This window comes from Dromiciops gliroides, chromosome 1 (genome assembly GCF_019393635.1).
Source record: "Dromiciops gliroides isolate mDroGli1 chromosome 1, mDroGli1.pri, whole genome shotgun sequence".
NCBI classification, from domain to species: domain Eukaryota; kingdom Metazoa; phylum Chordata; class Mammalia; order Microbiotheria; family Microbiotheriidae; genus Dromiciops; species Dromiciops gliroides.
In genome coordinates, this window is record NC_057861.1 from 633,968,747 (window position 1) to 633,993,250 (window position 24,504).

The following is a 24,504-nucleotide window of genomic DNA, read 5'->3' on the forward strand; positions in this document are numbered from 1 at the left end:
ATGAACCAGCTGTAGCAGAAGCAGGATGTGATAGGAGGAATATACTTTTTATTTGTCAGGGCATAGGAGAATTTCTTAATTAAATCTTTTCTTGTCAGAGCTCTTCTGTGATTTCTTTGCTCACTACAGCAGATGGAAAAAGATGAGATGTCAGGTTGAGAAGAATGAAAACTGAGATATTTTTGGAAGATCAAAAATGAAAAGATGAGTTCTTCCTTATGGAAGACAGTAGGTCAGGATCTATAACCATCATACATTTCCATGGCCTCCCTTTAAATGATGGAGTTTTATGATACCCAGCACACCTTTCCTTTTTCCTGGTTTGCTTCCTTTTGTTGTGGTCACTTTTGACATTGGCTTCTAACTCTGGGATAGATTTCTCCCTTCCTGTTGATGACATTGTTTGCTTTAAAACAGCAAGATTTACCATTTCACTGATTAGTGTATCCCTTTGCTGGTACAGAGAGTCTTTCTATGTTCCTGGTCTTTGTGAGTTGTTGTGACTGATAGAGTCATTACCGTGTCAACCTTTTGGTCATAGAACTTCTCTGAACTTAGCCAGGCTGGTTCTGGGTATGGCAAGGTACATATCCCATCACAAGCTTTGGACTTGAAACCTTTCTAGATTAGGGAGACAAGGGAACCTAGGGTTACTTCTACTAAGACTAGGATTAAATGGATGGTAATTTGTTCTCTGTCTCTTCTAGGAAGCTACCTAGAAAGCAGTAGCACTTAAATTTTTTTTAAAATTCCAGACTTAGACCCCAGATATACATGAATCTGCAAATCTTTTATGAACAACTTGCTTTTCTTTTAAAATATATAATACATTTAGGGGCCAGCTAGGTGGTGCAGTGGATAAAGCACCGGCCCTGGTGAACCTGAGTTCAAATCTGATCTCAGACACTTGACACTTACTAGATGTGTGACCCTGGGCAAGTCACTTCATTGCCCCCCCCCATACACACACACACACACACACACACACACACACACACACACTAACATGTAACTTTCAAAGCTGTCCCTTTGTTTTGTGATTTTTTTTTTTCCTCCCCCTGGCCCTCTCTTCTCTTCTTGACATTAATTTCTTTTTGTTTTATTTATTTCTTTTTCAGTATTTATATCATTAAAATTGTTCTGGTTCTCCTCAATTCACTCTGCATCAGTTCATATAAATCTTTCCAGTTTTCACTGATCCCTTATATTATTTCTTACGGCACAATAGTATTTAAATTTTATAAGATAATTTGTTTAGCCATCTTCCAGTTCAGAGCATCTTTTAAGTTTCCAGTTCTTTGCCACCACAAAAAGAGCAGCTATAGATTATTTTTGTACATTTGGGTTTTTTTCTTCTTGAATTGCATTAAGGTTGGTTTTTTTTTTTTTGGTGGAGCAATGAGGTTAAGTGACTTGTCCAGGGTCACACAGCTAGTTATGTGTCAAGTGTCTGAGGTCGAATTTGAACTGAGGTCCTCCTGAATCCAGGGCCAGTGCTTTATCCACTTCACCACCTAGCTGCCCCTACATTAGTTTTTGTTTGTGCAAAATATTTTTACTTTTATGTAACCAAAATTTAATTTTATCTCTGGTGATCACTCTTACTTTAGTCATGAACTTTTCTATCCATAGGTTTGCAAGGTAAATTCTTTGCTGCTCTTCCAATTTATTTTCCATGTTACCTTTTCTGTGTGAGTCTGATCAATTTGGAGCTTGTCATGGACATTAGCTCCTTGATGGCTCTGGGAGAACCAGCCCAACTCAGGTGTCCAGAAGCCATCCTGCTCTGCCGTAGGAGCTGTCTGTCCTCCATTTTTGCCAATTTCTTATGACAACAAATTAATTACCATGTTTATTGATTTATTGAGGCCAGCAACTTTTCTTTTGCTGTTGGCTCTTCGTAGCCATCATCCAGCCTACCATTTGTTTTCTTATTTCTCTTCCAACCTCCATGCCTCATATGGTGCTTTTCATCTCTGCATGCTACCATATTGAGAAACACAAAGGAAAAACATTGAAAGTGAAACCGGCATAATTTTGCCAAAGTTGCATGCAGTATTCACTTTTTTTGGGGGGGGGGGCAGGGCAATGAGGGTTAAGTGACTTGCCCAGGGTCACACAGCTAATAAGTGTCAAGTGTCTGGCGCTGGATTTGAACTCAGGTCCTCCTGAATCCAGGATCGGTGCTTTATCCACTGTGCCACCTAGCTGTCCCCCAGTATTCACTTTTTAAAAATTTGGAGCTGGTTATTTTTAACTAGTTACATTTATGTTTCTCCTATATACATTACTTAAGCTAAGGCAGCACAGCCAGGTATATGATTGGTGTTTGAAGGTAAGACATCCTGGAGAGTTGGAAAAAATACATTAGATTTAGATGACCTTCTAAAGTTCCTTTTACTCTTAATTTTTTTTTTTGGTAGGGCAATGAGGGTTAAGTGACTTGCCCAGGGTCACACAGCTAGTAAGTGTCAAGCATCTGAGGTCAGATTTGAACTTAGGTCCTCCTGACTCCAGGGCCAGTGCTTTATCCACTGCTTCACCTAGCTGCCCCTCTACTCTTAATTTTTAAAAATTTAATTGATATTTTGATTTTTATATTTTTATTTTCAAAGTCCTCCTACTTCCCCTACCTAGAAAGCCATCTCTTATAACAAAGAATAAAAAAGCAGTTCCATAAAACTAAATGAATATATCTTCTGAATCTGATACTGTATATTATATATATATATATATTTTTTTTTTTTTTTTTGGTGAGGCAATTGGGGTTAAGTGACTTGCTCAGGGTCACACAGCTAATAAATGTCAAGTGTCTGAGGTCAGATTTGAACTCAGGTACTCCTGACTCCAGGGCCTGTGCTCTATCCACTGCGCCACCTAGCTGCCCCTGTATATAACATTTCATATCCATAGTCTCCCACTTCTGTAGTGAAGGGTAAAGGGAGAGGTGCATATTCTCATTTCTTCTTTGGGGACAAGCTTGGTTGCTATAAAGTGTTATTTAGTTTCTTTATGTTTTGGTTGTTTTTCCATTGTCAATGTGTCTGGTTTTGTTTTGTTTTTTAAGTTCTGCTTCATTTTACATCATTTTTCATGTCTTTATGCGCTTCTCTATAGTCTTCATATTTGTTGTTTACTATGCTACAGTAATATTCCATTACATTTGTGTTATCAATTTATTTAGCCATTCTCTAATCATTGGGTTTCTACTTTATTGCTAGTTTTTTCTTTGCTGCTACAAAAAATTCTACTATATATTTTGGTCTATGTGGAACCTTTCTTTTTTTATCTTTGGGTCAATGAGTATGGACATTTTATTTACCTAAGCATAATTCCAAATTATTTTTCTGACCAATTTAGCATTCTACCAATAGCATTTTAATGTCTTCCTCTTACTACAGTGTCTTAAATATTGACTATTCACATCTTTAATCATCCTTGCCAATGTGTACTGTGTATGAAATGAAACTCCAAAGTTGTTTTGATTTGCATTTCTCTTATTAGTGATTTTGAACAATCTTTCATATGGTTGTTAATAGTTTGCAGTTATTTTGAGAACTATTCCAGTTCTAATTTCTGTGATTAATTTTATCTTCACTTCCCATTCTGAATTTTGCTTAATTTTATGTTCTTTTATTTGTGTATATTTGTCTGCAATTACTCATACCTATCTTGTGAAAGTGGACTTGAGAATTGTTGGAGCAGCCAGGTAAAGGGACTATGAAAGCACTAGTTGTTTTTTATTTATTTATTTTTAATTTATTTTTTTACAGATGTTGAGAGCGATACTAGGAGTGAGAACCATCAGGAAATATCCTCTCTCACTTTGCAGTAGTAGTCATACCTGGACTGAATCATATTCTCAATAAGCATTTAAAAATAGTAGTGTTTTTCAACCTACTGCCAATAATAGTTACATTGTGATTATTTGCAGTTTAAGCCATATGTTAAGCAGATTAAAATGGTTCTTGAGTTTTTGCTTGTAAAAAAAAAAGCTTAAATAATAATCTGCAAATAGCTTTTGTCTGACTGTCTTGTGCAAACTGGTTCCTTTTCAATCTGCAGGGCTCCATTTGAGTTGGTAAATAACACCAGAAGATAAAAACATCATTCAGCCATGAAGAGCACCAGGCAAAGTCTGAATTTCATAGGAGAATTTTTTTGCATCAGATTTCATTTATTGACGTACATTATTACAGTTGAATTGTTAACCTGGGTTAAGTTTGCATTGAAAATGTGGTAGGCAGTCTCAATGAAAGCAAAGCTCTATTTAAAGGATGATGTTACCACTTTAATGACAAATTGGTGGATTTTATTCATAACTTAGTTGAATTTTTTAGACTGGGAGGGGATTTTCAAAGAGCATCTAGTCTAGGTTTCTCATTTTACAAAGGAAAACTTAAGGCTCAGAGAAAGGAAATGACTTGCCTAGGATCAAAAAATGAATTAGTGACAGAGTTATATAACTAGACTAACTATTACACTGTGCAAAACAGCACAAGTTGAAGTTGTATGTAGTTGATATGTACTGTAAATATTTAGGTGAATGGAATTCCTTTTAGTTCTATATTTCTCTGTAAGTGATTCACGAGTGATGACATGAGGCTTCTGTCTCATTTTTTTGCAGCATATACTTGATATTCCTTGCAGCTATGGCTTTTGTCTTATGTGATCGGTCACATTTCCTTTGGAAATCTATCTGCTTCAAAGAAATTTCAGTCTTAGTGGAGACATGAGTTGGGAAGTAGAAAGAAACCTTTATTCCTTGGTTTTGTTTTATCATCTCTTTCTCTCTGCTTTCCTTCAACATAGATTCTTCTACGTGTATTTAGTCTTGTTCACCCACTTCTCCCACTGTCAAGGTACTAAGTGCCATTTCCATGTCTGTGTATATAGTGGGTCCTGATGAGTGCAAATGGTCCCTTAAAGTGGTCCCATTATTCAGATTCATGTGAAATATTTCCATGGGCTGGAACAAGTTACCATTTCTTAAATATGTCTTTGAATAGTGCAAATTAGAATTTATAGAGCTACTTCAGAGGATACATTATTTGCACTAATTGGGATCTAGATGTGAATTGGGTACTTACATGGTGGAGTCCAAATGTGGTAGTTCAGTTGCCGTTGATGAAGATAGATTACCATAGAAATGTTGGCATGTCTGTTCTATTTTCCATCTGTTTTTTGCTATTTTCATTTAAAATGCTGTTGGAATGATAATGTGACTTAGTTCCATCCTATGTTTTGAATGGAATAATTTTCCCCCTCTACCACTTTTTGCTGTTTTGAGATGATAGTGCAAATAATCTTCCACTGTTCCTTTTCAAAACATTTTGTAAAATGGTTTGTATTCTAAACCAGTGTTAGCTTTGGTTACAATGTGTCTGCTTGGTAAGGAGAGCAAGTGTTTGCTGGAAGAAGTTATTTCGGTTTTCTTTTTGTTTTATAATAGTGAAACTTCTTTTAGAAATGGTTATTTGTATGAGAGCATTTGCTGTGAAAGTTCGAGTAGTGTAGAGAAGTTGTCACAAGGCAGAATTCTTAGCCACTTAGTTAAATGAAGACAGTGGCAGCTATGGGTGACAGTAGTTTAAGATGAAGGTTTCAGAGGACAGTGGAGCAAAGCACAGGACAACATGTTTGCAGAAAGTGGCATGAGGCCACATATAGCCCTTTAGAGATGAGACTGAAACGAAGAATACATTCAGATGAGAAAGGGGATAGATAGCTCTGTAAGTGTTTGTATAAGAAACTCTTTTCTCTGTCAGTGACAGTCAAGTGACAAAATTGGGTTCCTTCACATCCCCAGTGTGCTTCAGGAAGGAGTAGCAATGTCAGTGAAGGAAGAAAAGGGGGGAAAATTGAGAAGGCTATGCATGGAGATGGAAATGGCACAATTTTCTACCAGAAAAGAGAGATGGAATGATAGGGAAAAAAATCACTCAATAGTACTGCTACTGATAAAAATCAGTGTCACAGGTCCTTTCCTTGTGGAGCATAAAAGTTAGTAGTAATGACTCATATTGTATAGTCCTTTTGATATTATCTTTAACCTCAGTTAGGATGAGGAGACTGAGGCCTTTTAAAGGTTAAGTGGCTTGACCAGGGTTTCTTGGACAAAAAATGAGTGGGGCAGGTCACAGACCTGAGGTGTCTCCTGGCTTCAGGCCTGGTACTCTGCCTGCTATGTGACACACTGCCTTTAGGGCATGTGGGGGTAGAGTTGGGAAGGGTAGAGAGAGGACACACATGTACATCCATAATATAGAACATGAGCATCGGTGCATAATTAGAGAAGTCCAAAGTGATATTTGAAATTCCGAGAAGAAAAGTTCCCTTTGACTGGGATATCTGCAAAGATTTTATGTCGGTTGCTTTGAATTGAGTTTAGAAAGATGGTTAAGATTTCAGCCACAGGAGATTAAGGGGGTGAGCATTCTGTACATAGTGCATAGGCAAAGGCATAGGTGTGACAAAGGTTTGTGTAGATGGGAAACAATGACTGTATAGGCTAATAGATTCTAGATTGGCTAATATATGATATATATGTCAAGGCGGAATAGTGTGACAAAGTTGGAAAGATATGAGGGTAGGAGAATGAAATGGTTTGTTATAAACATATAGACATAGAAATTATTTCAGGGAACAATCAGAATTAGCTTTCTTAGTTTGTTACACTAGTAACTTCTTAAAATTTAATGTTTTACACTGATCTTAATTGATTTAAAATAGTGATTCAGAGTCTTAGGGATCCTCCCCTGCCACTAACATGTGTAGTAATTTTAGAAGCTGATGACAATGACTTAGATTATTGAAATATTCCTTATTCTGTAAAGATGATTTGGGTGTAGAGTCTTTCAAATTTTTTTTCCCCTGAATTTTCAGGTGATCTATTGAGTAACCTGTTGCAGAGTCCTAGTGCAGCCAAACTGTTAAACCAGCCAATCCCTATCCTTGATTCAGAGAGTGAGTATATCTGTTCCCTGGCTTTGGAGTGCCTGGCCCATCTCTTCAGCTGGATTCCTCTGTCTACCAGCATCACCCCATCCCTCCTTACCACGATATTCCACTTTGCTCGATTTGGCTGTGACATTCGGGCCAGAAAGATGGCGTCAGTCAATGGCAGCAATCAGAACTGTGTCCTTGGTCAGGAACGTGGCAGGCTTGGAGTTCTGGCCATGTCTTGCATCAATGAACTCATGTCCAAGAACTGTGTGCCTATGGAATTTGAAGAGTATTTACTGCGAATGTTCCAGCAGACTTTTTACCTCCTTCAGAAAATCACCAAGGATAATAATGCTCACACAGTGAAGAGCAGACTAGAAGAACTAGATGAAAGGTAAGAGAAAGAAACCATATCGGAGTAAGAATTAAGTACTCAGAAAGGGTTATTATGGTTCATTGCTCTTGTGCATAGCGTCTTTAATCCTCTTTGATTTCAGAATTTGGAGCTCCAAAAGAAGAGCAGAAAGGTAGGTGTGTGATGGTAAGTACAGGCCTGACTGTAGCTTGAAGGGCTGGGGTGGTTAAGGGGAAAGGGATTGATTGAGTTTGAAAAATGATTGTGGTGGTTCTAGGTTTTGTTGTATTTCCCATATTCCTCCCCGTCCTTTCCTCCTCTTCCTTTCTCCCTTACTTATTTGACTACAGGTATAAGGTGGTTCGAGAACTGAAACTGCCCCTCATTCATAGCCAGGAACATCAGAAGAGGCACATGGAGGTACAGGAATTACAATCTGCCCCTTTTCAGTTGGTGTTGCCTTTTAGTTTTGAGGGTTTTTTGTTTTTTTTTTTTTGTAAGTAAAAGGAAGTTACTAGGACATTTTGCAGGGTATAGAAGTATTGTCATTTTTATAAATATTATTTGGTGAATTTTCACCAAAAGAAAAGCTTATATGGAAAGCTTTGTAGCTTTTTTATCATTCTTTTTAATGGAACCCAGAAATAAGGCCTTTGGTCTTTCGTCTTTCTTTTTGCCTGTTATCCCATGAATCCCTTCTTAAAAATCCACTTAAGGATAAATGGAAGCACTTTGAGTCAGGGTCTAATTCTTTCTTTCCCTTGCAGTGGGATGTCAGTTATGTATCTTACACCTTTCATGAACAAGATGCTACACTGCTGTGTAAAGGCAAGAGGGAAATTGGATGCTTATTTTAAGAACATTCATGTTGAGTGTGTTTGGAAGCCTCCAAGTGGGTGTATTATATTCAATTAGTAGGCCTTTACAGATTGCCTGGAAGCAAAAATGATTACTATTAACCACCTTCCCAGGTCACTTGGGGGTGATTATATATAGTTGAGGAATTTGTGTCCTTTTCGGTACCGCTAGCAGTTTTATTTTTTGGGATTATTAACTGTGTGATATGTAGATACACATGCATGGAGTGTGTAATTTTTATAGATAGTTTGGAAATTTGGTTCTTGGTTGATTTTATTTTATATGCTTAATTTTATTAAATTAAGAAAAATAAAACTGATCTAAGAATAGACCAGGTCTATCCAATCCAAACATTAATCTTTGTATACTCACAGAAGAATTCATACCCTGTTATAGTAATAAAGTTCTTTCCTTCTAATTTGATGCCATTTTAAGTATCAACTGTCCAGGTCAACTAAGAGTACCAGTGCTTTCTTGGAAACACAATTTTTGCAACATTCTTTTTTAGCTTCATCAAAAAGACTTTCTAATATCTAACAGTGATCTAATTACTTACAAGTCAATGAAAAGTTAACTGTTGTGTTCTAATTTGAGAATTGAAATGGTATTCTCTGTTTAAAATATCTTTTTTTGGTTTTTTGATTGAGTTCATTACTTTTTGTCTTTTATTATGAAACATGCCGTTAAAAATAAATTTCCTTGTGTTTTACTTTTGGTACAGTGCCATTTTCACAGATTAGACTTAGATCTGGAAGAAAAATCATAGTTTATCTGTATATGAACTTTAAAGTTAACTTTTTTGCTTCCTTTGGTTTTATATTTCAATTGTATGCTTCCAGTTTCACTGTGAAAGGCGAGCCCTGCATGTACAGACAGGTGATATGATAAATACTGTGTGCTTGCTTTATGACTCTTAAGAGTCTATTATAACATTCTGAAAAAAAGAGAATGATAGTCAATTCTCAGTTGTTCATGAGCTGCTTAACTGGGTCCTTTGTTTCTTCTCTTCTTTCTTGCTACAACTTCTTATCTCTTAACTCTTTCACTGTTCATTAGCACCTGTACCAGAAGGTGGGCAAGGGAAGGAAAATGAGGTGAATGAAGATTAGTTAGTATTGCTGCTTGATTAGGTGTATTTAATTTTTTAATAAAGAGGTTGGCCTGGAGATTAATAAGGTTTTTGATTGTATTTTATTTGTCTGTGCATTCAATCTCTGTGTTCCATTAGTTTGCATGACTGAGAATTGGGATTGGGACTGAGAAACTCTCAATTGGGACAGAAAATTGATGAACTTTACATAACAAATATATAATAAGCTAGATTAGGGTGGAGGAGGCTCCATTCTTGATTGATTTGTACAGGGGCCTTCAGACAAATCTCTCTACTTAATATGTAAAGGAAGGGGGAAGGGGAGGGGGGCCATATCTGTTTCAGAACCTCTGGAGATTCTGGTGAAAAGGGGAAAAAATAGCATAATGTACTTTTAATGCTAGTCTTCCTAAGTATTTGGTCCAGTGATCCACTCAACCTTTATCCTTATGAAATAATTAATACCATATACATTGTAAATGCCTGTTTCCGTGTATGCTTCCTAGAATTAATATGGACCCCAAAGAAAGCAATGACCAACCATGATGATTGGTTAGGCGCCCAGTGACAGTATGGGGAAGTTTGATTTCTGGTCATTTCAGTTGGACTGAGGGAACTTGAGTGAAGTGGTACCTAGTGACTGCAATGAAGGATTTCTTTTACTAGTAGGCTTGCCCAATTCTAGACCTGATGATTCTTTGTTTTTTTTAATTAATATTTTAAAAAACATGTATCTCATTTTCCAATCACCTTTTGGTATTTAGGGGCTTGAAATGACAGTTTCTGAATGTGAGAGTGATGTGCTGTGCATTTAATCAGAGGATTTTGTTATCCTGGTCTTTTGGCAATGCTTATCTATGAAATAATCGTAGGCAAATCTTTGGATTTGGGTGGGGATTGGGATAGCATCATAGAATGAAAACAATGCTGAAATTGAGAGCAAGGGGAATCTGGAAATCTGAGTCCTCATTTCATTCCTGCAGTTAGTGGGCTGTCAGTCATTTCTTGTCTCTGGGCCTCAGATTCCTGACTTAAGCTCTAAGATCCTTTTCAGGCTATAATGCTTTATGATTCCATATGACAGGTTACTGCATCTTTCTAAGTGTTAAAATGTTTCATTCATGCTGTAAAGAATTCTTAGAGATAATTGTTAATGGGAATATAAGAAAAAAATCTATTTGGATTTCAAATTTAGAACTGTTTTATTAGATTGCTAACCCTTTTGAAGATCATCAGCTTGTCTCTGTGGTTTTTGGTACATGCACTTTAATAAATATGCCTTCTAACTAATGAATCTTTGCCTCTGGAAATCACAGAGTAAAATGCTGTTAGTTTGAGGTGCACCATACAAGTGATATGACCAACCTATCAATTTGTTAGCTCAACCTTGTTTCATTTTATTTTATGTGGGTCATGCCACTAAGTAATTGGGGAAATATGAGCAGTTGCTTATCAGAAGGCCTTATTATCTAAGAATTAAAGTTACTTTTCTGCTATGTTTCAGGTGTTAATGGAGAGAAGGGTTGCGTGTCCTGTAGGTAACTGATGCAGGCTTTTGTTTTTAACTGAAAATAATCTTGGTTAAATCAGTGTTTTGGTAATGTAAAGGATTTGGGCTGTTTAATCTTGCATTTCATTTATCTTATTAAAGTTATTTCCATTGAAGGTAGATTTCCAGATTTTAAACTTGTAATCTTTTTTCTTATTTAGCTACATCGAGAAGTTTACTGATTTTCTTCGTCTCTTTGTGAGTGTCCATTTGAGGAGAATAGAATCCTACTCTCAGTTCCCAGTGGTAGAGTTTTTGACACTGTTATTCAAGTACACGTTTCATCAGGTATGACAAGAAATTACTCTTTTCATTTAATTTTCATTTGTTTTAATATTGTATTTTTACATGCACAACCTTGCAAACCTTAAAGCACTGCGTAATGCTAACTTATAAGTCCTCCTATTTTGTTGTTAATGCCATGCAATTGAAGGGAACAGAGAACCGAATTTCAAAATGCCTTAAAATTGGGACCGTTTAGTTTCATGTACTTGTCATGAGGAATTTTACATAGGAGAGGAGTCAGGGTACATGGATGCCAGTATCTAATCTTTACTTCATTTACTCCTCATCTTGAGAAAATGCGTCCATTTGTTGTTGTGAGCCCCCTCTTTCTCATCATCCTTTGGTTTTTACTTTGTTCCAGTTCTGACAAAAAGGTGGCTCTTGCCATAGTCAGCCTTTTTATTTGACCCTTGACCCTGTCTTATTTCATTTCCTCCAGGAGCTTTCACCTGTAATCATCCCATCTCTGTCATCTTCATTCTTATCATTACTGGTTTCTTCCCTACTGCTGGCAAACCCATCTGGGTCTCTCCATCTTTAAAAACAAACAAACAAAAAAATCAAGCCATTTACTTTGTCCTTCCAACTCTCCTCAAGCTCTTCTCTCTTATTGTTAGGTTTCTAGAATAAGCCATTTTATACTCATTTCTTCAGTCTTTTCACCTTCTACTTATTCCTTAACTTCTTGGAACTGGCTTCTGATCAGACTACTGAAACTGTTGTCTTACTCTGGCTTCTGGGTTGTTTCTTGCAAATGACACTCCATCTCCTGAGTCCATATCCCTTGCTTGGAATGCTCTTCTTCATCGTTTCTTGTCTTGTAGCTTCTCTCTTTTTTTTTTTTTGTCTCAGCTAGAGTTTTACCTTTTGCAAGATGATCTTCCCAGTCCTCTCTGGTGCTTTTCTTTAAAATGATCTCCAATTTATCCTGTATATGTTTTGTTAGTACGTAGTAGTTTGTATGTTGTCTCTCATTAGGCTGGGAGCTTTTTGACAGCCAGGACTCTTTTGCTTTTCTTTGTATCCCCATCACTTAGCACAGTGCCTGACACATAGTAGGCTAACTGATTTTTAACTCTTAATTAGTTGGTATGTCTTCCTATCCACCTAATCCTTCATATTCTTTGTTTCTTAACAGGGTAATAATTATATTGTATACCACAATTTGTTTAACCGTTCTTTAATCATTGAATTTGTTTCCAGTCCTCTGCTACCACAAAAACTGCTATTATGATTATTTTCTTGTGAACAGACCTTTCTTTTTTACTTTGACATCTTTGAAGTATACATCTAGTAATACGATCTCTGGGTCAGAAAGTATGGACATTTTAGTCACTTTTAAAGCATAACTCCAAATTGTTTTCCAGAATAGTTGGACAAGTTCACTAGTTCACAGCTTCATTAACAGTGTATTGGAATGCTTATCTTTATACAACTATCTCCATTATTGACTGTTCTATTTTTTGCCATATTTACCAATTTGATTGTGTGGTAAAACTTTAGAGTTGTTTTGATCTGTATTTCTCTTTATTTTTACTGATTTGGTTGTCAAATGGTCATATGGTTGTTAGTTTGCAGTGGAATTCATTATTTCCCCCCTTGCTGCTCCAAGTTGTCTATTTTTGTTTAGGGCACCATGACCCTTTGAGATATCCCATTTTGCAACCTGGAGTCATTTTCATCTCTTCTCTTTTCCCCACCTTCTCTATCAGTCAGTTTTGCCAAGTCTTACTAGTTTACCTCTAATTTTTCTCTCCTGTCTGGCTGTAGATCAATCTTTCAATCTCTCTCTCTCTCTCTCTCTCTCTCTCTCTCTCTCTCTCTCTCTCTCTCTCTCTCTGTATGTATGTACGTATATATATATATATATAGCCCCTTCTCACTACTGTCATATCTGCCTCTCACTTGAACAACTACAATATTCTCCTTTCAGTCTCCTTGCTTCTAAATTCTTTCTTAACCCTGGTCACCACAGAACTGCCAAAATAATCTTCCTAAGGCACAGATCTGACATGTCATTCCCATTCTCAAAATCTTCAGTGGCTACCTTTTGCTTTCATATATAAGATAGAAAATTCCCAACTTCACATTTAAAGACCTTCATAGTCTGGTTCCAGCTGAACTTTTCAGACTTACTTCAAATTACTTCCCTTCACACATTCTACTTTCTTGCATTCTACATTCTACAGACAAACTGGCTTATTCAGTATTCCCCTAACTCAACATTCATCTTCTATCCCATTGACTTTCTTTTAAGGCATCTACTATACCTGGCATTCATTTCCTTCAAGGCTTATCTCAGGTGTCCCCAACTTTTACTCTAAATAGAAAGGAAGTACTTTAAAGGTAGGAACTAGACTGTTTTTAGCTTTGTCTTCCAGAGCCTGGCACAGTGTCTTGAACATAGTGAGTACTTAATAAATGCTTGTTGAATTAAATTGAATTTGAGAACTCTACATTCCAGCCAGACTTGACTATACTTGCTGTTTCCTGAATTTGACATTCCATATTCCACCTCCATGCGTTTGTATAAGCAAGTCTTTTATGCCTCCCAGAATGTACTATTTACTGCTGTCACTCATAATCATTATTTTCTATTGTGGTTCATTTCAGGTGCTATCTTCTGTACAAAGCAGTCTCCTTATCCTTCTTCCCCCTGCTGTCTCAGTTGTTAGTGCTCTCTCCTTTGGATTACCTTGTATTTACATCTGTATTTTTATATCCCCTAGTAAAATATAAGATGCTTGACAGTAAGGACTGTTTTATTTTTGACTTTGGTAGCATAGTGCCTTGCCACATAGTAGACATTAGTAAATGTTTATTGGGTTGAATTACATTTTTGTAACAGCAACTAATTTAAGTAGATTTAAAAATATATTCTTTTATGAGGCCAGAAAAGGAAATTATAGGGAGAAAGGAAATTAAAATAATTTTAGTGAAATTTGGTCAGTACTTTTGAGTACACAGGCCACACCTGTGAGAAAAAGGTATTGAGGGGTAAAGATGAGCCATTTCTGGAAGATAGGTCACATGATGTTAGGGAGATTAGAAAGGTGAAGAATTGGAAGGTTTCAGCCATAGAGGTATTCACAGAAAGAATGAAAACGTACAAGAAGGGCATGGAGCACTATTGTTAGCCTGGAGGTCCTGTAAGGAAGATACATTAGGCTGTTGGAAATGAAGTGTGGAGAATAAATAGTAGAGGTTGGAAATGTTGGAATGGGTGTCAAGAGATTGGAAGAGAAAAAAGAATTTGAGGAATTTCAAATAGGAATTTAGGGTTCAAGAATTAGAAGGGACTGTAGACATTACATAGTCTAAGCTGCTTCTTTTACTAGTTGAGGAAAATGGAGCTTAGAAAGGAGAACTAGTATAGCTATCCTCACACAGGTGTTAAGTAATAGGACTGCAGGGTGGGCCAGAAGTCATGAAGGGGTCTGATGTGTTTTTTTAAAAATAATAAACATCTTTATTCAAAGTTTTGAGTTCCAAATTCTATCCCTTCTTCCCTCCTTACCCTCCACCCTCCCTGAGATGGTAAGTAATCAGATATAGTTTATACATGTACAATTACCATATTAGTCATTTTGTATAAGAAAACTTAAATTAAAAAATGCTTTAGTCTGTGTTCATTCAATATTAGCTCGCTCTTTGGAAGTGGTCCTTTGGGATTATCTTACAATACAATGGTATTGCTGAAATTAGTTAAGTCATTCACAGTTCTTCATGGAATAATATTGCTGTCACTGCACAGTGTTCTCCTGGTTCTGCTTAATTCACTATATATCAGTTTATATAAATCTTTCCAGGACTTCCAGAAATCTTCCTACTTGTTATTTCTTATAGCACAATAATATTCCATCACCATCATATACCACATCTTGTTTAGTCATTCCCCAGTTGGTGGACTTTCCTTTGATTTCCAATTCTTAGCCAACCACAAAAAGAGCTGCTATGAATATTTTTGTACAAATAAGTCTTTTTCTCTTTTTGGGGATGCCTTTGAGACATAAACCTAGCAGTGATATTGCTGGATTAAAGGGTATGCACAGTTTGATAGCCCTTTGGGCATAGTTCTAAATTGCTCTTCAGAATGGTTGGATCCATTCACAACTCCACCAGTAGTGGATTAGTGTCCCAGTTTTCTTGCATGTGGGTATGATGTTTTAATAAATGTTTTAAAATTATTTTTTCTTTATTTTTTGCCATTTACAAGATTTGATTTTTCACAAGTGATGTAAATTCATTTGTTATATATTCTATATATGATGCTATGGTATTGTAAATTAAAAACAAAAAATTAAGGAGTTAGAAGATATTCATGACTGTTGGCCCTGCCCTCTAGAATCCATAACCACAGCTTCTGCCTAAATTCAGTGCCTTTCTGATTGTACAAGAATTGAAGGATAAGCATAGAGAAGTGTGTCCCAAATTAATTTGGTCTGGACTTGAAATATATTGACAGTCTAATTGGGAATCTAGGAGTATGGAATGACCCTGGGAAAAAGGAATTGGAGACATTTTGGAACTAAATAGAGGAAACAAAGCAAAATTACCATGTTATTTTTGATACATGTATAATTGCATATTTGATATTTTGGAGTAGAAATGCTGATAGCATTGAACTTTCCTCACACAACCCATATTCTTCCTTATCCAGAACCAGTGTTCTATGGCCCTTGGTTTGGGAAGAAAAGAAGGGGTACTAAAATTAGGAAGGAAGAGAGTGGGTATAGGAGAATAAGGTGAAAATGTTTAGAAATCTGGCTCTCAGATTAATTCTCCATATCACATTTATGGGATAGAAAAGAAGTTAAGAACTAGACATTAAAAACCAAAAAAGATCCTATCTTTTTATTAGAATCTTAATTCTGTCAGTTTTATATTAAATTGAAAATGCATAAGTGGAATTTCTGTATTTTGGAAGGTGTGTGGTCATTAAACAAACAGCCTTCTTTCTTTTCTCTCCCTACTTTGAGAATGTAGCCAACTGAGTTTCCCCCTGTACACTCCGCCTCCTACACCTTACTCTCTTTATATTTGGCTGAGTGTGGGAGGCTGTCCATCCAGAATTACATTCAAAGGGTAGAAAAAGGGGGCATATCTCTGAAGCTTGCTCCGAACTGTTATGCTTTTATATAAGCAGCCTTGTTCTCTGATTTTACTTTCAGCTTGAGTAAGACAAAGTATAATCAAAAGATATACGCTTGTCTTCCTCTTAGAAGACAAGCTAAAGGGGCTTAAGAATGCCCCATCTCTCCAGATCATCCCCAAAAATGAAGTGTTTCTTTAAAAATAGAAAAAAAAGACACAAGGTCACAGAATCCTCTGATCCTGTGATATCAGTAGGAACACAAGAAAAGGGATCTTGAAGAAGCAAAAGGGAAGGATTTCTGACTTGGGTCAGGAGGTTGGAGGGTTGAAGATTGTGACAAATAAGAAGGGAAGAGACTGTTGGGTGTTAAGCACCAGAAAAGAGGCTTCTTTTCCCATGGAGGAGGGAGCTGAAGCTTCTGAGGAGAAAGGAACTTCATTGTGCTCCAAGGAATAATGAAGTGTATGTATCCACAGATGTCAGGTGAGAAATCATCCAGGGTCAGAAGGGTCAGAAGAAGAGGAGTCAAGTAATGGCAGCTGTTTGTCAGACTGATTAAAAATAGAGAGGTATAGTATCTCCCTCCAAGGGATGGATCTGAAACCACCCAGGGAAACTTATAAGGCTTGTTGCTCTGTGTAATTACTGTTCATATCTGGTGATTTCTTTGGGTACAAATGATGCTGCCACAATGACAACAGAAAACATTGCTAAAGGTTATGAAGTCTTGAGAGAGGAGCAGACTTCATGGGGCTAGTCAAAGAGGTGGTACTGATGTCACTATTGCTGATCAAGGGCTTCACAAGGGATCAACAGATTTGGGAAGTGAACAGCTGGTTAGATAGTTATCTGGGAATAGGATTTGGATTTCTGAACAAGGATTTCAAATATAGGAATAATATGCTCTTGGCTAGAGATGGGTTGCATCTAACAAGAAATAGTATTATTGTAGTTGCCAGGAGTCTTGCAAATCTAAACAAAAGGACTTTATGCTGAAAAGTGATGTTAAGAGAGAAAGTAGATAACCTAGAGTAGCTATAGCTTTCAAAGAATAGTTTGTAAGAGACAAAAATCTAAGAAAACAAATAAAACCATAGCCTTGGATGTCTGTACGCAAATGTACAGAGTGTGACTCAGCGTGAACTAGATAAATCTCAAATCGGGTGGCAGATTTGACTTTGTAACTATTGTAAGCACTCTTCTCCCCTTCCCCCCCCCCCCATCCCCAACTCCCCCAACCTAGTGCACCACATCCTGGATTCTTCTGCTCAGCAGAGATGCGGCCTGAGGGACACCAACTGTGAGGGCCAAAATCCGATATACTGAGAGCTATTTGGGTGACTCGCCTTAATATTGGGGTCCTGGAAATATGAGGGACTTTTTTTAGGTTTAATCTCCCCTCTGAATTATTCTTTTCAGATATTTCTCCCAGGCCAATAAGAAAGGAGCCTCTGAGCTTTAGTTCACAAAAGGATCAGGTTTTATTACTTGGAATTGATTAAACAACAAAGGTGAAACTAATAAAAGATCAAAGATAAGGAAATGGGAAAATAGAAATACAGATGGATGCTCTTAACTCTAAACTTAGCCTAAGCTGGTTCAAAGGAATTTAAGGTTTTCTGTGAGTAACTCACCCAAGCCTCACCAGTCAGCCAGTCTAAGGTTGCTCACGTAGAGACAACCATTGCCTCAGACAGAGCACGAACAAGTGTGCCTCCATGACCGCAGTCCCCAGCCAAAGAGGAAGCAATGTCCTGCCAGCCTCTGCTTCCTCCTTCATGTTCCCCTCCCAGAAATGGGAGGCTCCTCAAGTTGATTGACTGGTAACCTTGATAGACAGTACCCATGAGAAAACATTACTTCCTGACGCCAAGGACCTCGACCGCATGGCTTGCCCTTAGAGGCTTTCTCCTCATGGTGGAGCTTTTCTACAGAAAGTCTCCAGCAGGTGGCATCATTCCAATTGTTACAGTCCCCCCTTTGTTTCTTCAAGAAACGGGGTGTTTCCTTGATGAAACAGTAAAAAATAAAAGAATATAATACCCTATGCTAACTAACAATATGTTAATAACAACATAGAAAAAGGAGAGAGAAAAATTTTGTCCAGAGGGGTGGTCCCTCATGAATGCGACGCTTTGACATTGGTCTTGCAAAGGGAGGGCCTCTGCAGAGAGTACATGTTACAGATGGTGTATATAATAACAGAAGGAGAAAAAAAAACCCAACAAAACAAAACTGTTCATATAAAGTCTCTGAGCTCTTGTTTGAGCTCTTGTCTTCTTGGAGTGGTAAGATGTCACCAGGAGAAAACTGGACTGTGGTCTGGAAAGCTGGATTTTTACTAAACCTTAGCATAGCATTGTCAATGATCAAATTAATACATTCCATTACATTCCCCTCCTTTATATAATACAGGGTTGAGGTAGTTATGTAATCTATAACACTTCTTACCATGTGTCTAGATCAAAGCCAAATTTAGTAATGTGTTCATGACACCTGAAAATGTTATGGAAAGGTTATCATACTATATCTCATGTTTCCGAGACATCCAGCAATTGTGCTAGGCCACAGGTGGATGGATTCTGACCTTGCCATCAGACCGAGTGAAAGAAAAAGAAAACAAGTTAAATTAGACGAGGTTATTTTAGGAGGGAGAGAGGAAGAAACTGGACTGGGTCTAGCAATTGTGCTCTACATAGTTGCCATCATAAGCAAACCATGGACTTACGTATACCCGTCTCTTGTTGCACATATATTCTCTCCAGGGCCTGCATTAAAGCTCACGGTAAGAGCAGTTAGTCTCTGAAATGATAAGTTTCCATAATTTATAAATCTCATATTAATTTCACCAAAGACAGTATGATGGTAAAAAATGCATGTTATGCTGCGTAACTGAGGATATACTAATAATATATACAATAATTCCAAACCATACCCAGAGTATAATGACATATAAATGACAATCAAATGTAAATAGCTGATATTAGACATTATTACATAATCTTCTTTGAGCAAGTAAACACATTATCTTATACATGAATTCTTTATCTTGTATGACAGTAACAGATACTTAAAGTGATAAACAATTTATCAAAAAGAAATAAAACTCCAATCAGCAAGATTCAATATTCAATACATTCATTGATAAACAAAGCAATAGGTTTCAGTAACCCCCTTTTTTTAAAAAACAGAATCCCATAAAAAACCAACTCATTAAAAACTCATGGTTCTCTCAAGAAAAAAGAATTGTGATAGCTTCTGAGGCCAGATGGCCCCACAGCATATACTTAAAATGTCTTTGAAAAGTCACTTAGTTTACAAAATTGAGTTAAAAAGAAAGCAAAAACAAAAGCAAAAAGCAAAAGATTTGCTAAGCACCCTTTTGTGCTCTTAAGGAAACTTAAAGGTGTGGTGAATTCCAGGCCTTTTCAATGCCTTTCAAAAGCAAAACAAACAAAAAAAAGAAATAGACGGTTTCAAGGTTAAGTAGGGGAAGGGAAAAGGGTGGGGGAGATTGAGGTAGGCCAGAAAACCAGGCCATGTGCTTCAGTGATTTGCCTGCAGAAGGAAAAGCTTGTTAAATTTAAATTATTTAAGCTGCTAGAATTTGGGGTACACCACATTGTTTTAACTGGTTCCCCAATTCTCTGCACACCAAAGTGGCAGGTGTTTCCAAATTGTCATTGATTTTTCTAATGCTGTCATAATGTTCTCTATGGTAGAAAATGTGGAGTTCTTTAGCATCAGCTTTGTCTGTGCCACTGATTTGCCATAGGGGGATATTCAACTGATGAATAATTACATTCAGCTGGTTATGTTTAGCAAAAGCTCCAATCATATCATTTCCACCCCATGTACCAGGTTGTCTCAATTCAGCAACATATTCTTCAAAAGGAGAGTCATTTACTCTAAAAGACTCAAAATCAGTTCTATGCATAAGCATATAAGAAGCAGATTCTTGTCTGTGTCTGAGATGATTCTTTAGGGTGGCCTTCTAGCTGGTCCCCTGGAGCCCATAAAAGGCAATTTCCATCTCCCAATACTCCCATCTCCCAAGACTGAGTCCCAAGGCATGTAACTGATTAGTAGGATTATCAAATGGGAATTATTGCCCCTGGGCTCTGTTAGGGTTCTTTTTTCTTTAACAGCTGCTATTGTTAGGGTTTTTTGCTCTTTAGCATCTGCTTGAGTTTTATTTGAAATCTCTTTACCTATAAATGGTGCAGGCTTTACATGAGAACAATGAATCCAAGATTCTTTTTTTCCAATTTTAGTAGCAGTAGGAGTTGTCCATACCTGAAAAGGTCCCTCCCAGGCAGGCTGGGTTCCACTGGGTTTGCTGAAAATTCTTTACATATACCTTGTCTCCTGGATTTAAATCATGCAAGGAAACATCTAAAGGACCAGCTTGTACAGCAGCTCCTGCTTCATGGAGTTCATGTAGCCTAGTCTATAATTCCTGTATATAGGAGGCAAAAGAAGTATCACCTCCCACCAGTGATGTGTAAACTGGGGGGAAAGTTTTAGCTTGGATAGGAGGGTGACTGAAAAAGCATTTCGTAAGGAGATATATGAAGTTCCCCTGCTGCATAGATAGAATAATGCTAACGGTAGAACATCAGGCCATTTCAAATGGGTTTCAGTACATAATTTGCCGATCATACTCTTAAGCTCTTTATTCATATGTTCAACCTGGCCTGAACTTTGTGGGTGGTAGGGCGTATGGAATTTTGGAGTTACTCCCTAGAAAGAGTAGATTTGGGATAAGATCAAATCAGTAAAATGTATGCCTTTGTCAGAATCAATGCGGGCTGTTGGGCCAAAGCAAGGAACTATCTCTTTAAGAAGAGTCTTGACAACAAAGGCTCAGGGGCTGGGAAATGCCTCTACCCACTGAGTGAGTTGGTCAACTATAACAATAATATAATGTCCTGCTTTTGGCATTGTAATATAGTCAATTTACAAGTGCTCAAAGGGTGAATATGCTAGAGGGCACCCTCCATAAGCTTTGGTCTTGGAAACATATTGATTATAAGATTGACATGTGGAGCAGCCCAAGCAGATTCGAGATGCTGTGTTAGTCACACCTGGTGCTATCCAGGTTCTTTTAATAAAGTCCACAATGCCTTGTGTACCAAAATGATCTTTTTTGTGAATAGAGAGACATACCTGGTAATAGAATTTCCAGGGAAGAAGTGGTTTTCCCTCTGAAGACCTCCAGACTCCAATGATCTGTTTTGCCTTAAATCTCTTTTTCCATCTTTCTACTTCAGAATCATCATAGGTTAGGTTGGGAGGAATATCCTCAGAAGGTGAGAGGTTAAATACATGTTCAGGAGCTTCTAATGCAGCGAGCTTGGCTGCATAATCAGCTCGTGCATTCCCCTTTGAAACAGAATCACTATTCCCTCTGTGGGCAGGGCAATGTATGATGGCTAGGGCAGAGGGCAGTTTCAGGGTACCTAGGAGGTCCTTGATAAGGTCCCCATTGGCAATAACCTTGCCCGAGGATGTTAAAAAGCCTCTTTGTAGCCAAGGAATGCCAATCGAGTGGCATATACCAGAGTCATATTTCGAGTCAGTAAAAACGGTGGCACTCTTCCCTTTGGCTATATTACAGGCTTGTGTAAGAGCCACAAGTTCATGGAGCTTCCTCCGCCCAGCCCCAGCTCCAGGCGTGCACAGCAGGAAGGCTTAGTGCAGTGGCCAGCCTTGGGCCTGGCCCTGGAGGCACCAACGAATTAGTTTGGCCTGCATAGGCATAGGGGGCCCAAGGTTTGAGGGGAGATAGGGGTTATATAGCTGGGGGAAAAGAGATGGCAGAGAGACTGTATGGAAAGAAAGGGGGGCTAACAGTGGAGAAGAGCTAGCGAGATGGTAGAAACGCTGAGAGGTAGGTGGGAGAAGTGCAGGGGAGCTGGAGTGAAGGAGAAAAAGAGTGAAAGGGAGAGGACTGAGAAAGTTGGAGAGGACTGAAGGCGAACCAGTCCAAGGGAGGCGTGGTTGCAGACCTCAGCAGCATACCCTCAGGCGGGAGAGACAGGCTGGCAGGAGAGAAAGGTTAAAACTGAAGTCAGGTTGTATTTCTCTTTGTATTTAATTCTAAGTTTGTTTCATATAAATAAACCCTGCTTTGTTTATTTTTTTAAAAAAAGAGGCATTTGCTTATCAATTTGGGAGAAGCAGTGTGGGAAATTATAAACAGCCCATACTAAATTAAAAGCAGTCAGATAGCCAGCCAGAAGTTCACAGATTAGGGCCCAGTTAAGTTTAAATATTTTTGCATTGAATGGTGACTGCAGCAGGACTTACGGGCCAGATATAATTTTTCATCTAGCTATAATTTTTCAGCCAGTTAACATTTTTCAGATAGCTACAAGTTATAATTTTCAGATTAGCAGCAGTTAATTTTTTTTTCCCTATCATGAATACTTCGTGGGATGACACCCATGATTGAAATATGCCTCAGGAAAGGTAGACCTTCTTCAAAAGGAAGAGGTTAGGAGAAAAAGATTGAATGAAATGGTATATTTAGAAAATATATGCATGTGAGGAAATTCAGGAACTGGTAGAATATGTGTATTGGAGGTGTGGGGGGCAGGGAAGAGGTTAGGTAGCACTGTAGCAAGCTTTTGTGTGAAAAGTAATGTAGGCAGAAAAAGTAGCAGTGTTATCATCAGTACATACAACAGATTACCTATAATCCAACACTGCAGTGGGCCCATAATCACCATGGGTATATCCTGCAGTGATGCAGACTGTCACCTGTCCATCCCTCTCTAGTCATGTGTTGTTTTTTTTTTAAACTATCTTGGGGGAAAGGGTAGAGTCAAAGAAAGGCTAGATCTAATGCTTAGAGTAAATGAGATAATGATAATGGACAAGAGATAAGGTAAAGCAGCACAACCCTTGTTTTGTTTTTCTTTGCCTAGGAGGATGATCTTTGGACTGTAATGATCAAAATAGTAATGGCTAATAGGGAATTGATAGCCAAGGCAATAGGGAGTTAGCAAGAGACACCAGGCTCTGATAAACTATATTCTATATTATTGAAAACTGACAGGTGTTCTTCTGAGCAGTGTTGTCAGTAATCTTTGAAAAACTGTAGAAAACAGGAAGGGTATTGAAGGTTTAGAGAAGGAAAAATGTTCCAATTTTTTTTTTGGGTGGGGCAATGAGAGTTAAATGACTTGTCCAGGGTCACACAGCTAGTAAGTGTCAAGTGGCTGAGGCCAGATTTGAACTCAGGTCCTCTTCAATCCAGGGCTGGTGCTTTATCCATTGTGCCATCTAGCTGCCCCCAATGTCCCAATTTTAAAAAGGTGTGAGACTCTAGGATTGATCCTAAGTTGTTGGAAAAAATCAGAACATATAGAAAAAGAAGGGTAAAGCAACAAAGTCATCAAGAAGATGTGTTCCATCAAGAAGGAAAACATGTCAGACTTAGTTTTCTTTTTTGACAGGGTTACTAGATTGCTTGATCCAAGATAATGCTGGAGATATAGTTCATCTAGATTTTAGCAAAACATTTGATAAAATCTTTCTTCATTCTTGTGGACAAGATGGAGAACTATAGCCGAACAGATTAAGACTGTTGATTGTTCAGATCCAAAGAATAGGTTCGTTTTTGAGCTGAATAGGATTAAATGAAATTGAAAAGGGAAAAATGGAAAGTCATACACTTAAATTCAAAAAGATCAATTTCACAGGTACAAAATAGGGGAGGGATACTTAGCAGTTCATTTGGAAAAGATCTGAAGGCTTTAGTAGATTGCATGCCCAATCCAAATGAATAGTGAAATATGACAGAATTTCAGAAGCTCCTGCATTCTTAGGTTGCTTTGAAGATAAATTATTCTGGGTGAGGTGAATTCACTGATTCCTCTGCTTTGGCCAGGCCACACACATCTGGAGTGTTGCATTTAGTGCTGGGTGCCATATTTTCAGAAAGTTGTTGACAAGATGCTGAATGTCCAGAAGAGAGCAGCCAGATTGGTGAAAGGCCTTGAGATTGTATCATATGAGAGATGGTTGAAGACCCTCTGCTACGCTGGAGAGATTAGCTTTTACGGAGAAATATTTACTTCAAAGATGTAGTAAGGGGGCAGCTAGGTGGCGCAGTGGATAGAGCACCGGCCCTGGAGTCAGGAGTACCTGAGTTCAAATCCGGCCTCAGACACTTAACACTTACTAGCTGTGTGACCCTGGGCAAGTCACTTAACCCCAATTGCCTCACTAAAAAAAAACACCAAAATCTAAACAGGATTTTCTATTTGATTTTTGAGGTAATAGGGAGACACTAAAGTTTATGTGGATAAGAGTTGGAG

General features: G+C 37.8%; 1 protein-coding gene across 2 annotated transcripts in view; it reads left to right on the top strand.

Moving 5' to 3' along the window:
- Positions 1–24,504, top strand: part of XPO6 (exportin 6) — a 127,617-nt gene that overhangs the window by 44,452 nt on the left and 58,661 nt on the right. For both annotated transcript variants that reach the window (XM_043966316.1, XM_043966323.1), the window contains exons 7-8: positions 6,886–7,339; positions 10,959–11,085. In XM_043966316.1, the coding sequence (XP_043822251.1) occupies positions 6,886–7,339; positions 10,959–11,085 (581 nt within the window). The remainder of the gene's footprint in view (positions 1–6,885; positions 7,340–10,958; positions 11,086–24,504) is intronic.